The following is a 15,070-nucleotide window of genomic DNA, read 5'->3' as shown; positions in this document are numbered from 1 at the left end:
AAGAAAACAAAGAAAAAATTTAACTCATTTATATATAACAGTCAGCACTGAGATCCCAGTGATATTAATAAGTTTTTATTCAGGTTCTTCTCTCCCGTAGTTCAGGATGTGTTTTCTGATTTTTGAAGAAGAAATTACTTGAACAGTAGCCTTTTTTTCATATTGGACTTTGTTTAAGAGAGAGTGTTTCTGGAAGAACTTACTGCAGAAGCCTGATCCTTTGCCATGTTGAGCTTCTCTTTCATCAAGGTGGGCATTTTTGCCTGACTAAAGTAGCCAATGTCAGCAAAATCCTTCCTGCTAACTGAAACTCCAACTGGAACACAAAAGCCTGAATCTAACACATTAACCAACCAGGTTACATTGTGACTGGTGTGACTAAGTTCAGCTTACCCAACTTCTCACTGTCTGCAGCATCAGTTCCAGGGGGATGGAAAGGGCTGGTTCTGTTCCACTAGAAAAAAAATGTGAAGCAAGTTTTCTTAAGTGAGATGCATCATTTGGTGACAGCTTAAAAGAAAGCCAGGAAGTCAACACACCAACTGTATTCCCTTACACTCCTGCTTGTCAAACAAAGCATCTCTAGTGTTTCTTAGGCTACAAAAACTTTACCCTCAAACAGAAAAAAATCTTCAACTGAGTGGAAATATGCCACAAAGGACAACAAATAGCATAAGTGACCCTTCCTTTCATCACATCATTTTATATCTCTCTTCCAACCAGGATGCATCTGTACCTTGACCCTTTCTTCCATAATATATAGAAACATCACAACACAACATAATCACATTGTATCTTTTATATACTTACATTATTTTGTTTTCTGCTCAACATTGTAAAATTTGCCAGTGGTGTTCTACACTTGCCTACTTTGAATTTATGTATATTTAGTGACTAATATTGTACTGAATGTCATGGCATTTCATGCTGGTGATACCTGTCTACTCTTCATATATTTCTACAGAGAGTCACCCTTACTCCTTTTTCCACTGTTTAAGGTGAAAAATAGTGCAGTGTATTTTCAATGTATCATTTTTATTCATAATTTTTTTCTTAGAAATGCAATGTTTCTGAAAAAGCACAGAATCTTCTTCTAGCAGAATTGATTATACAACTTGACACGTGCTGTTATTTGAATCTCATTATACAAATTAGGTAATCTGAATTGATAATCAATTATAGCATTGCCAGACCTGATTAAAAGCAGTTCTAACATATATTGTAATTTTTACTCCTTACATTGTGATGATGTTTCACATGAGGAAGTAAGGGAATAAACCCTACAAACCTTTGCCTTTAAGAAAACAGCTCAAACTCTCATGTTGAGTTCGTATCTGAGGAAGAAAAAAAGCACTGAACAGTAATAATATCTTTAGAACAGTTACTATGTAAAGTGTCAGAGAATTTGCTGGAAGGAAACTTATCTATAAATCTAGACAGTCAGTGGTTTGAGGTTGGCAACTACTAAATTGGTGACAAATGAAAAGTAACCTGATTCCAAGAGAACTTCTAAAACAAGGAAGAAAAAGGCTAATTTTTATTTGTTTCAAATGAAATGAGATTTTGAAAGACCATCACAAAGTACAGAAAAATTCCTGAACTGCTTTCTTAACAAAGCTATTTACAGAAAAGTGTGTTGAGCAATTATGTATTACCTCTCCTTCATTATGAGCACAGTTTAAAGAAACAATAGCAGAAAAGTAGCTGAGCTAAATAGTGCCCTGATCTACATCACTGTGAGACTGCAGTTATACCTCTGACATCTTAATTTGGATTTACATGGCTGTAATTTACAGAATTTCGTTTGTCTTTAAAAATGTGGAAAGGTGGTTGATGCCTCAGGCCATTTTTAATCAGCTCTGGCTGTACCAATTTCACAGAAGGCAGACTGATGTTAAATTTTTTTTACCCTTTCCTGGCAGATGTCAGTCAGAAGAAGCTGAGCATAAAAACTGACAGAATTTCTGTGGAACCAGGTAATTTTTAATACATCCTGAATGGTTTGACATTCCCTGCTTTTTCTGTAATGCTATTCTGTATCTACCAGGACGTCCAAATATCACATTTTACTGGTTAGTCCATGCACAAGAATGTGCCAATAGAAAAAGGAAATGAGATTATAATCTCTGCACAGAACTTTGAATCCTAACTATAATTTCAGTGACACTAAGCAAGAAAAATATATGGTATCTTATGATAAGACCTAACCCCAAAATTTTAGAGAAAGTGATCCAAACTTGTGCTTCAGTTTTCTTTCTTCACTTCACTGCAAAAATAGGAAAAAGAAGACGTATGCCAAAAAAGATTGCCCGACAAATATTAGGAAGATAAACAATGATTCAATCTGCAGTGTTGAAAACATACCAGTTCTAGGATGCAAATGTGCTTTCATATGACAAAGGATTCACTTACTCCTGTCTTTAATCTTTAGTTATAAAAATAACTTGAATCCTGTTTGGAACTCAGTTGTTTTGCTGAGAACCCTCACCTGGCATCAGGACTCAGGTACCCCTTTCAGCTTAAGTTAAGCCTTGAAAGGATACATTTTGCCAGACCAGTTAAAACTAAATGAGACATATTCTTGAACTAAAAGCTCCTTTTTTCTTTTCTTTGAATTCTCTCCAAAACGAGCACCTTATCCTAAGCGCTATTTTGGTACTTGTTGATTTCTTCATTACACCCTCCATTAACTCTGCAACCAAGGAGGTCAATATCATTAACTGTTTCCACTTTCAGCTCATGAAATTTTAAAAACAAAATGAAATAATAATTTGGAAATTTCCTTAGTTCCTTAGAACTTACAAATACGTGTTCTAAAACAATGATTTACAGAAAGCAGCTTTGACACACATTTATGTATGTTAATTGAAATGGTGATAATTAACCCAGTAAATTAGTGGGTTTCAAAACTGCCTTTTGAGCATGACTGACCAACAAAGTACTGGGAGAAGCATTGGATTCCATATTACTGCACCTTTGAGTTTTAAGTCTGGGTGGGCTTCAGCACCCTGACTTGAAAAATTTATTTTCTGTGCTGCAAACTTCAAGGGGCTGATGAAAATGTGTGGGCTGGTTTGGATGTGAGCCATGCTTTTTCCACACATCATTGTGTCTCCTGCACTAATGACTCACACCTGCACATGCTGCTATCTGATTTCTAGACAAAGTTATTTATAAACTGGAACAGCAGTACTGAATTCTGGTGGTGTAACTATTCCAGTCATTATTTACCTAAAGCACTTGTCTGTGAAGCACAGACAATTTGGGGACACTGAGTTCACTCATCTTTGTGGAGCCGTGAAAACTGGATGCAGCTTCTCCCTGATAAAACCCACATTGCAATTTTATCTTGCAGACTTCTGTGGATTTCATGTGGTAACACACTACTTTTCAAATGGCTGCAAGATAAGCACAGGTTTCCAAGATCACACACACAGAAAAAAACCATCCTATCTTCTCTCACAGCAGCTGCTGGAATTATTTCCTAAAGCAGATTTTTATACTTGGGAGACTTGCCTGTTGAAAACATTAAAAAACAAACAAACAAAAAAAGGTATTTTATTCAGGCAACAATTCGGTTGCCCCAAGCTTATGATTACAGTCTTCCTCCAGTGTCTCACACAGAAAAGTCCAGGAAAGTATTTAAACCTTCACATTACAGTCTCTGCCTTCAGACATTCTTCCCCAGTGCTCAGGCTTTTGCTAGCTATGATTGTAGAAGCATCAGCATTTGGGAGCAATTATATATCACTTTCTCCTTCTTCTGCAAGTGGCCATGAAGTGTTTTTACTACAGCTTCAGATGAGGCCATTTGTTGTCCTTTCTTTCTTTGGGGCAACTTCGTGAAGAGCAAAGAAGAAGAACAGTTCAGAACAACTGCCTGAATGATCTCTCAGTGAGAAGAGAAACATACAATGGGTTACATCCTCAGAGAGATAAAACAGTCATCTGCTGCAGTGTAAATTTTCCAAGATGTTAATCTCATGCCTAGTAAGCACACAGCATCCTGCCCCTTAATGCTGAAGATCACATAGTGTTTTGAATCTCGGATTGAAGTGATTGTGTAGCGAAACAAAGCTCCATTTAAACAAAAAACCAAAACAACAAACTAAGGCTTTATACAGAAAATCAGGTATGTAAGCAAGCCTGTTCCAGTTACTTATAGACATGCATTTTGCTTGGAAGCAACACAAGGTTCTTCCACTCATATACTTGCATATACTTCTCACTGTGTGCCTCAGAAGAAAAACTGTCAGGTATCAATATTAATATGGCTGTTGAACTGCACACTGGAGAGCATTTGATTTCAGGTAGCTGAGTTGTGTTCAGAAATCAATATGCTGCTGTCTTCCTTGGTGCAAATTTACTGATGTTAAGGGTCTGCTTCTGCCTATGTTATTAACAGTTCAATACAGGGCCAAATTATTTTAAACTTTTACCGATCGCTTAGCAAAATAAGGCTTTGCTTCCAGTTAAGTACTATCATAGTTAATTAACCTTTAAGTAGTATCATAGTTAATTTAACTTGATGCTGTAGTACCAGGGGTTAAAACATGTCACAAACTCAGTAAGGATATTGTGTCTTTAAGCTGCAGAAACAATAGGGAAAAAAGGTTTCCTTTCATCATACAGGCAATCCTCCCCTCATAGATACTTTACTAAAAAATGCAAGAATAGAACAGCGTTCTTTGACTTGATTACTGTTTGAGTAGGTTTGCTCATTTTTGTCTCCATAATTTTGGACTGCACAAGTTGACATTAATCAAGCAATGAATACTTACCAAAGCAAGGCTGACTGATCAGGGAAGTGCCCTGGGTCATACACCCCTGCTTCTTACAGCTGAGTAGACGTACAACAAAAAAATTCAAACTCAGCTTACTGCACATTTGTCCACATTTTCTCTCCTTCTGCTTTTATTCCTTTTCCATGAGTTTAATTATTTTCCCAATGCCCAGTGTTTCTTATCTGCTTAAGAAAGTATCATTCTTAGTTTAGATTATCTTTTGATATACATTCAATCTTGCAGTTCTTACACCCACTCATTTTTCCATCTTTTCTGTCTTCTTTTTCAGTTTATTCTCTTCTCAAAATTATTATTTTCAGCTTCATCTCTGCTTATGAAGCAACTAATTTATCTATGCTTCTAAAAGAAAACATGTCTTTGTTTTAATTTGTTAGATATGTTTTTCTTAATAGTAAGACATTTACTACTTCCATAAGGAAAGTATTTTCTTTATTCATGGAACTAGAACAGCCCAAGAAAGAAAGGGTGAGTTCCGCAGACTGCTTGTCAATTGTCCTGTGAAATACTATACAGTCATGTGAATGGGATTTGTTCTTGCTACTTTTGCATGACAGACAAAAGTTTTACCAGTACCCATGTCATGGTGAATTTTATGATATTTTTTAGGAACTGAACTCAAAGCATACATTGATTTCACTGAAAAAGACCAATAGATGGTGCAGTGCTATCAAATCCAAAGAATCAAAAAGCTCTATATCTTTATACAAATTGCCTGAGGCATTTTATAAATAAAGAGCTTGCTGCAAAGACTTTCTCGATTCTGAAAACAGACCATTTTTAATTTGTAACCATAAATCTGATTTCATATGCTGGGGTAAAAAATAAGAACAAAACCAACCTAACAAAAAAATCCAGGGAAAAAAAAAACCAAAAGACCTGGGAAAAAAATCAACAAATAACCCCTACACACACTTTTCCAAACTCCTGTTTCTCACAGCAGCTGGTCAGACATGGAAACAACTAGCCTTTTCTGGCATTGGCATTGCCCCTCCTTCCTTCCCCATCTATCCATTTTTACCCCTGTGCAGATTCACAGAAAGCCAAGAACTACATCCATAGTGACAAGGGAAAGGAGGCTCCAGAGGACAGGAGTATTTCTGACTTTATTTGCTTTCATGCATGTGGCTAGCAGGCAACCTCTGCACCACCAGCAGTGTCACACGATCTCGCTGGTGGCTGAGCAGTGCTAGCTGTGCAGAGCAGCACACAGGGCCCTACATGCACTACAGGGCATATTCCTGCTCACCTGCAACAGGAGCTGCAAACAAATCCAGCCTAAAAGCCTGGAGTGCCTTTATACACTCTCCCCAGACTGACCTGGCAGGTCACAGTCCCTCACTGCTCTAAGGGAGTGTCCTTAATCACTTGTGTAGAGCAGCTTTGAGTTTGTCTCCAAATACTCAGCTGTCTACTCAACAATTACACTGAGTTCTTCATTTCCTTTAAACAAATTCAACAATTTTCCTCATGAGAGCTGCACTTATGCTGCCTTCAATGTCACCATCTCACTTGGAATATAATCAGCATACAATTGTTTTCTCTTGTAAATGGAAGAGAAGATTAGGTCCAGTAGCCAGGACACATAGAAGTAAACAGAGTGTTGTGGTTTCTTTCTCAGCTCTGACAGTGACCTGGAGGGCTACTGCAAGCCATTGCTTCTAAATGAACATCAGTACAAGATTTCAAATACCATGAAATTACCACAAAAGTAAAAGGAGCAAAACGTTTTCATTTCCTAAGCAATCTTCATTGAAAACCAGGTTTTTCCCCTGCTCCCATATCACTATGAAAGTTTAAGTTCTTTAGAAATAAATTTGTAAGAACAGTGAATTTCTTCCTGTTCCCCAAGCAGCTCTTTTCTTTCTCCCAGTTTCTCTGTACTGCGGAACAGCCAAGGCACTGGACAGGCATTGTTTGTTTTCTGTGTTAGTTACCAGTGTGGGTTGCAGACTCTGACTTCAGAGGTGCCAGACCTTCTCCTTGTCCTGCAGCTGAGAAAGCACATCAATATTTCCCTTCTCTGGGACTCTTGAGTAGCAGTGACACTGCTCTTAGGTCTCCTTGGGAGGAGACATCTCTGTAAAGTTACACTGTGTTCAGATGCTAGCAGATGGGAAATGTGCCATAAAGTCAAAGGAAACCAAAACCATGAATTTCTGTGCCAGAATGTGGCAGTGTCCAGTCCAGTACGTGGACAAGCATTCTGAAAACCAAGACTTCCACAGTCATCCTGCAGACATGTGATTCACATGATGACAAATGTCACACTTCTAACTACAAAGGCTCATTACCAACAGCTACACTAGAGCTGACTGCAATAAATACACAAATACACATGAAGCTTCATTTTGAATATAAAAGTCAATTTCCCGCTGATATGTTCAGCACCCATTTACATTCTTCAAAAAAAACCCCACCTAAGCTGCACTTGAATTTATAAGTAATTTGTATTTATGGAAAAAATCTTTCCCTCCCCACACACTGTGTGAAGGCAGACAATGGCAATGGTATCACATTAATAAAATCAGTAGCAACCTTGTACTTTTCATGTTCCCGTAAGTGCAAAAGAAATGTCAAAGGTAGCAACCAGTCATTTTGTACTTTTTGGATTTCTGAAGGCAAAAATCAGGTCATGAATGGTTACCACAAAAACTTCTGCAATTTGTAGAAATGCAGGGGGAAACTTCAAATACATCAATTGGGATTGGACTTGCTTCATTGAGGAGATATTTCTGATCATGAGAAAATTAAACAGGTACAGATTTAATATTTATATTTTGATAGAAGTACTGAATTTTAGACAATGATTTAGGCCCATTTACACACTCTTTTCAGGCCCATTTAGCACAATTGTGACTGCCAGGTTGGTGTCATTAAAAGGAGAACTTGACTAAAGAAGTAGATACTGCTTTGAAGCAATGTTATTTTATATAATGAGTGTATTAAGTCTCATGTTGAGCTCTAAGTGCTAACCCTCTTTGAGTTAGCCTTCAGATAAAAACTTTCTTCTCATCTTACTACTACTCCCTTGTATATGCCCACAAGCCCCTCTTATTTCTGCTTGTACAGGCATACACCACGTAAGTTTCTCTGTTTTGTGCTGTGACACAAGTGCAAGTCAGTTTGGGGACATTTGCTGGCTTGAGCCTAATATTCCATAAAGGAGTCTAATTGCTTCACATGGCTATCAACAAAGAGCCCAGTGATTAATGCTACTGACTTTAAGGTTTAGCCCAACACTTGAAATGATAACATGCACATTAATAATGCACTTACTATTCCATTGAGCAATGTGAAATGAAGAACACTCTCTTGTTGTGTCCAGATCTGGGCACCTCAGCACAAGAGAAGCATGGAAATCCTGGAGCAGGTCCAGCAGAGGGGTTCAATGATTAGGAGACTGGAGCACCACTCTTACAAGAAAAGCTGACGGAGCTGGGCATGTTCAGCCTCAAGAAGAGATGACTGAGAGGGGACCTAATCAGTGTCTATGAGTATCTGAAGGCTCTTCTCAGTGGTGCCAGCAACAGTAGAAAATGCAATGGACAGAAAACTGATTCACGGGAAGTTCCACGTGGATATGAGGAAGAATTTTTTTACTGTGTAGCCTTTTGAACATACAGAAGTCGTTATAAAACCAAAAGATTTTTTGTCACCACTTTTGTTCAGTGTTTGAATGAGAAGTGACACATGATGAGTTCTAGCAAATAGCAAATCTATTGAGACTTTTACCTCCATCACAAATGCTTCCATCTGCATGAGGCATAAGGAGAAAACAGATGCTAGCAAAAGCATAGCAACAGGATAAAAGGGAATATGCTGAAGGAAGACAACACTGCTTGTTGCAAAAGTGGTGATGCAGCTGTTGAAGTAGAAGAAAAATGAGAGATGTAGAATGAGCCATAAACTAGCAAGCAAAATGACAAAGTTCTGAAGATGCAATTAAAAGAAAAAAAAACTTTTTTAAACCACATGAATTAGTGTTGGGCTTTTCATAGCAGCCAAGCTGTGTATATCCCAGCTCACAGCCAAGTGTCAAGAATTCCTTTCCAGAACTTTAGTATGCAATAGCCTGACAAAGAAAATATTTCAAAAACAGTTTGAGAAAAAAAAATAATTTGAATACACTAAAAGAAAAAAGGCAAAATTCAAAGGAGTTTCTTCTTGAGAAAAAAAAAAAACAACAAAACACCATTCACCTTAAACATCTAAAATGTGATAAAGCTATTAAGTCACTGAAAAAATATTCTGTCAGAAAATGTTCAGCCACTTTCAGCATGTAACAAAAGAAAAGGTTGTTCAAATTTTAATAATTGATGATACTGCTAGACTGAAGCACCAATACATGCAGAGATGCTGGATAACTTTATGGATGAACAGGGAGACAGCTACTGAGTGCAAGCCATTCCTTGGATCAGACAGCCGTAAGACTATTTTTGAGTGATGATACCTGTAGTACACTTCAAGTCTCTTCATCTTGTCAGCCTCAGAAGAACACTGCAAAGTGGGAGACAAATAAGTTCTGAGGCTACACAACAAAGCCAGGGGAAAGAAATAGCAAACATTGTTTGCTCAGTACTTAAGGCAGATGTGAGAAGCCTCTCCTAGGCCGGTGTTAGAATCAGACGGGCAAGTAATTGAAGTTAGGTTCAGTAGGATTTTGAGGTAGTACAAAGGGTTAAGAAACCTGAGGCGCTGGCTGGCGCCGTAGTGCCTGGTATCCACTTGATGGCACTGTGAACAGGCGACTTGGCTGCAGCGGGGACAGCGCCGAGCGCTTCCACCGCGCCCCGAAGGGTAAAGAGCAGGTTTGAGGTGGAGAGCTGCGAACACGTGTAGCCTGCTCGGCCTAAAGCTGGGCTGCACTCATATGGAGGAAACGTCTATCCCAAAGTGCAGAAGCACCGTAAGGATGGCTGACTTGATTTATACTTAATTAACACTTACAAAACATGCTGCCATGCTAAAAATGTACAAAAAACCAGCAGAAACGTGAAGCTATAGGACAGTCACCACTTATCTTTGGGTGCCCCTACTCTAGCTATACATGCTCACTTAAGTTCGTAGTATTATCACCACCAAAGAGGAATGCAAGCCACTAGAGGGGGTGAGACCCTTTTCTGGTAGCACACTGCAAGCCTCAAGCACAGGAGGGCAGGATGCTTTCCATCACTTGTCGCTGTGTCCCCAGCCCGGGTCTGCCACAGCTTTTCACTCCCTCAGCCCCATCCTTTCCTGCTTCCACTTCCCCTCTCTCTGTTGTAAAACCTGTATTGAAGAGATAACAGTTTCTGTATCCCTACATGTGCTTCTAAATGCTATTTAACAATCAGCCCATTCCTATTTATTGGTTTTTCTTCTGTGACAAATGAAAGTGATAAGGTATCAGCATGCATCTCTGGTTACTGCAACAGTACCAGTCACAAGACCACAGATTTGAGTATTAATTCAGTAGTCCCACTGTCAGACTAACAGGAAAATTACAACCATGCCATTAGGCATGGCAGCAGATATTCACAGCAGCTGCTGCTGCAGAGACCTCTGTTCCTCCAAGAAAAGCAGAATCAACTCAGAAAGTTAAAATTTTGAGAGAAAAGGAAATGCGAAATTATTCCATTAAAGAAAAAACACAACAGTTCTGCTGCTGTAACTCTGCCATTGTAAAAGATGCATCCAGATACACAATGTTCTGGTTATTGTTCCTGATATTAACTTTCATAGCTTTCACAATCATATTCATATAAAGTTTCACTATTTAACTTCACATCAGAAGTACAGCAACTAAGCCAGAAAAGCAGGTTCTGTTTAAAAATATTCATGAGATACTGTTTCAACAGTTAGATATTTCCTGCTTCAACGTCACATTCTACTACAAACATCTAACATTTAATCCTTTTATATAAGCAAAAATAGATCTTAGTATCTGACTTGACATATCTGTTCTAATAAAACCCACAAAACTGACAGCAGATGCAAAACAGAAGGCCATGCATATTATAATAAAATTAAATTAGAATCAATTCTGATTATTCATCTCTAGTTCAGTTTTCATTAAAATGAAAAGTCTGAGTACCTGATGAGACAATAATTGAAGTATTTTGTTTTAATATTCAGGACGTACTACTTAAGTATGACATCAGTGTGGAACATGATCACTGCGTAGTTACTCAGTGGAACTCATATCCATATTCATTTTATTGAATCCTTATACATGGAACACAGAGGCTTATCAAATAAGTTTCTCACCATTCCTACTCTGAGAATGGAATTTAATTTTTAAATATTAATTTTAATTTTTAAAGAATATGTTAAAAGCTGTAATAGATTAAGGGGAAAAAAACCCAAACCAGCCGACCAACGACCCCCACCTCTTTATTCTTCTAAAAGTAAGCATTAATGCAACAACTTCAAACCAACAGCTGAACACACATAAAAGGCTCAAGCTCATTCCTATAGGTTTTTATGGTGGCTTTTCATATCTCACTGGAATGGCCTCTGCTTCCTATGTATGGTGATTTCCCAAAACCCACTTCAGAAAAATAAAATGCTTTCCATTTCTAAATGAACTGCTTGGTCTGGCAGCAACTACTGAGTTCATCATGCAGTGATTTTGTCAGATGTTCATGAAATCACACATAACCAGAGGTAATTTCTCCACTTACAAGGCAAACTACAGTCTCTTCATTACATGTTTTTCCAAAACTTATGTTAAATGCAGTACCTTGTTGCTCTAATTTGTTAGTGAGAAGCTTCTTGTCAATCTGCTGGTTTAACACTTCTTCAGGTAGACTTCAGCTTCTGTAAGTCATCCACATCTTCACTGCTCTAATTCTACCAATTTCTTGAAGTTCAGGATTATTTGATATTGTTTAAGAAACTAGAGATCAGAGTTTACCCTTAAAACAGCTGTATTATAGAGATGATATTTCAGCTGCTGTGCATGTCTGGTAGGGTAGCAACAAACTTTGCCACCACTGAGATTCAAAATTTTTAGACATTCAGGATTAAAAATTCATGACTTTACACTTCGAGTTGAAGAAGCCCCAAAACCCTAGGCTAGAGCAGATCACCAGCCTTTGTGATTCAAGCACAGAACAAGTACCTAGGCCCCACTAACCATATTTTCTACTTTGGGTGACAGAAGAAGAAAATTCAGATTGTGTTTATGTCTTGGAAAGCTTCCTCCTTTCAAAGCCTCCTCTCCTTAGTAGGGAGCAGTACCATATTCACAGCTATTCTGATCAGTAGGACAAGTCTGCAGGGCTGCTCCAGCTCAGACCACAATATGTGGTCCCAGTATCCTACAAGATATCCCACTGACACTCACCACATGGCAGCTAGGACATCCTCAGCTCTTGGATCTCCACAAGTCCATCGCTGCTTGGCACCCCAAGACACAGCCCTACACACTGTGCCCTGTCCACTACAGCTCCAGGGCATTTCCACTCACCTCCCAGTTTAAAACCATGCCACAACATTGGAGAGCTATTACCAATGAATTTGCTTTGTAACCATGACACCAGCATTGCAAAAGGCTATTCTGTTTCTATACAGCAAAAGCTTTTTCTTAAAAAAACCCCCAAAACCCAGCAGAAACCCCACCCCCCAAAAAAACCAGAAAAGAGAAAAAAACAAGGCTTGTTTTTACCCATTATACCACAGGGACAGCCAGTTGCCAGCAAATTAATACTAAGGTTAAATTCATGCCAAGTTTGGTCCAAAGACTTTAGCCTCAATAGCTGCCAGTATAAATGTTGTTTCACTAAAAATGTATGTGGATAATTATTCTAAGTAATAAGGTTCCCCACAGACCAAATTAACATTTAAGGGTCCTACTCACAGCTTTCACAAAGCACTGTTAAATGAAGCATTCTTTCTGGTGCCCCTGCCTCTATCACTATGCTATTCACAGGAAATATTTTTCTAAATAAAGTTTGATAAACCTGTTAAGGGTTACTTGAAGTGCACTGCATAATTTCCTGCCTGAAATTTCTGACTATCATTCAGTATTATGAACAATGTGGCTCAATTCTCTTACTGCTCCAACAACATCTCAGCAATAAAAATGGTCATAATATTGTTTTAACCCTTGTTTAGTCATTGCCAGCTATGCAAGAGATGCAAAACTATTATCATTAATGGTTAAACTCCTTTAGCTTTCATGATTTCAGTGAGCTCCTGTTTAGGACATTTAATCTGGCTGCACAATAACTCAATCTTGTTGACTAATTTTACTGGTAACCCATGTTTTTCATGCTTTGTTGTAGGTTGGGGTTTTTTGAATTAAAAACACAACATCCACAGCGATTCAGAGAGCTCTGGAATCTTTCATATGAACAGAAACAATTTTTGCTAAAATGAACAATCAGCAAAACTAACTAGCTAGTTAACAGACAAACAAAACTTTCTTTTCATAGTAATGCAGTGATAGCAAGATGACAACAGAAGCAATGAAGACATGCCCAGGCTTTCAAAAACAGTTCTGGGCATAAGAAGCAGTTTTAAAATACTAAGAAAAGTGCAGTTGTTGGTTTTTCAGGCTCGAGTGTACAAAAAATTTGTTCAAATATCTTCTACTTCTCCAGACATGAAAAGTACCAACTGTCAGAGCAGTGGAGAGGCACTGACCAAGGGTTTTGGGGAGCAGGCACCCCTCCTGCCAAAGCAGACAGATGACTGCAAAAAAACCTGCTGCATCAGGTGGGAACCGGTGAAGATTTCTAGGGCAAAACAACTGGGATGAAAATGGATAGGGAATGACTTTTCACTCTGTTCACTAAAAGCAAAACAAGAAGGAATAACATGAAATTAATTAAAGTCACATGGCAGTTATTCACACAATATGCAGGATATTGTGAAAGTTATAAGCTTGTCTTGCTTCAAGAAATGCCTGAATAAATTCCTAAGCAGAAAATCCCTGGGGTGGTATTAAACACACAGATACCATGTCTGGCCCTGAGCTGCAAATAACAGTACACTGGTGGGCTATATGGGAGAAATACCATCCCGTGCTTGCCTCATTCCAGGCATTTGCTTTCAGCTGCTGACAGAGAAAGGTCCCATGATAGATGAGGACAAGAGTTTTATTCATTTGTGGCCACAGATTTAAGGAGCCATTCCCCAGATATAGGGGAAACACATTCCTGTATACTCCTGACAGACATTACAGCTGTTTACATACTCCAGCTGCTGGGATGCAGACAGGAATTTCTCAGGTGGACAATTGCAAAGATAGCATGAAGGAAGGCTGAATTCCTTCTAATGCACAATCAGGAGTCTTCCAGTTAAAGACCAGCGGCATTTTTGCAAACCAATCAAAGACAGCAGGGTTGCACAATTCTCATGGGGATGTGAAACACTATAGGTAAAGCTCAGAGATGAAAAATACTATATGCTAAGCTGGGACTATTAAACAAATGGCTGAAACTGATTTTTGTGAAATTGCTTTGGTGTTTTCTAACCAGATCTGTTCAAGTAAGGGATGCTACATGCAAAGAAAGCAGTCAATAAGGCTTCGAAAGCTCAGGCTGAGTCAAAAAGAAGGAAAATTATTTCATTATTACAAAGTAAGAATATTTAAAATTGAAAATCTGATAGCACATATGGAACCACCTAATGTCATTTTTAGAATTATGTTTCAGAAGAGAGATCACTGTAAAGTGATTTGCTCAAGGGGATACTGTGAATCAGTGCTAGAGCAACAATACTATTTTAATTACAGTTTTTTATTAAGCCTGTATTAACATGCTGAAGGTCAGAGGTTGACTCAATTTTTAGCAAAATTATTTGCTAAGAAGTTTTCAATGTCTCATCATGTAACCTATAGCTACAGATAGGCTCTGCATCACTATTCCAGGGGGAAATACTTTTGATGGCAGGAACTGCTGTATGAACATTTCATTCTGCTTCAGGAAAGATAAGCAATTCACACGAGATGCAAAATGCTATTTTCTAAAAGTATATCAAGCCTTGAAGTTATTATGAAGAACAGCTAGGGAGAACTGAATAGACTGACAGAAGTTCAGAAAACGCTTCACTAGGGACCAAGTCCTCCCATCCAGCCCACAGGGCACATCTCCAGTAACTGTCAGAAATAAAGGCTTCACCAGCTGTAAGGTTTCCTCTTACATGCTTCTGTAACAGGGCCCCAGTGCAGATTTCACTTCAAGCAAACAAAATTTTTCTAATAAGCTATCGGATCAAAATAATTTACTTGGTTTAAGGGAATTTTGCCAAGAACAGGAAGACAGCTGAAGGTAAAAACT

At 38.4% G+C, this 15,070-nt stretch overlaps 1 protein-coding gene across 16 annotated transcripts in view; it reads right to left on the bottom strand.

Annotated features, from left to right (window-relative positions):
- Positions 1–15,070, bottom strand: part of PDE11A (phosphodiesterase 11A) — a 112,531-nt gene that overhangs the window by 78,246 nt on the left and 19,215 nt on the right. For 10 of the 16 annotated variants that reach the window (XM_069020561.1, XM_069020558.1, XM_069020559.1 and 7 more), the window contains one exon: positions 394–454. The exons of 4 other annotated variants lie outside the window; for them this stretch is intronic. In XM_069020561.1, coding sequence (XP_068876662.1) covers positions 394–454 — 61 coding nt within the window. Of the gene's footprint in view, positions 1–393; positions 455–1,288; positions 1,335–15,070 lie in introns of all 16 variants that reach the window. 2 more of the 16 variants (XM_069020566.1, XM_069020572.1) reach the window with 1 other exon arrangement.

Source organism: Aphelocoma coerulescens, chromosome 7, assembly GCF_041296385.1.
Source record: "Aphelocoma coerulescens isolate FSJ_1873_10779 chromosome 7, UR_Acoe_1.0, whole genome shotgun sequence".
NCBI lineage: Eukaryota > Metazoa > Chordata > Aves > Passeriformes > Corvidae > Aphelocoma > Aphelocoma coerulescens.
Note: the sequence above shows the minus strand (reverse complement) of the source record. Positions and strands in the feature narration are given on the sequence as shown.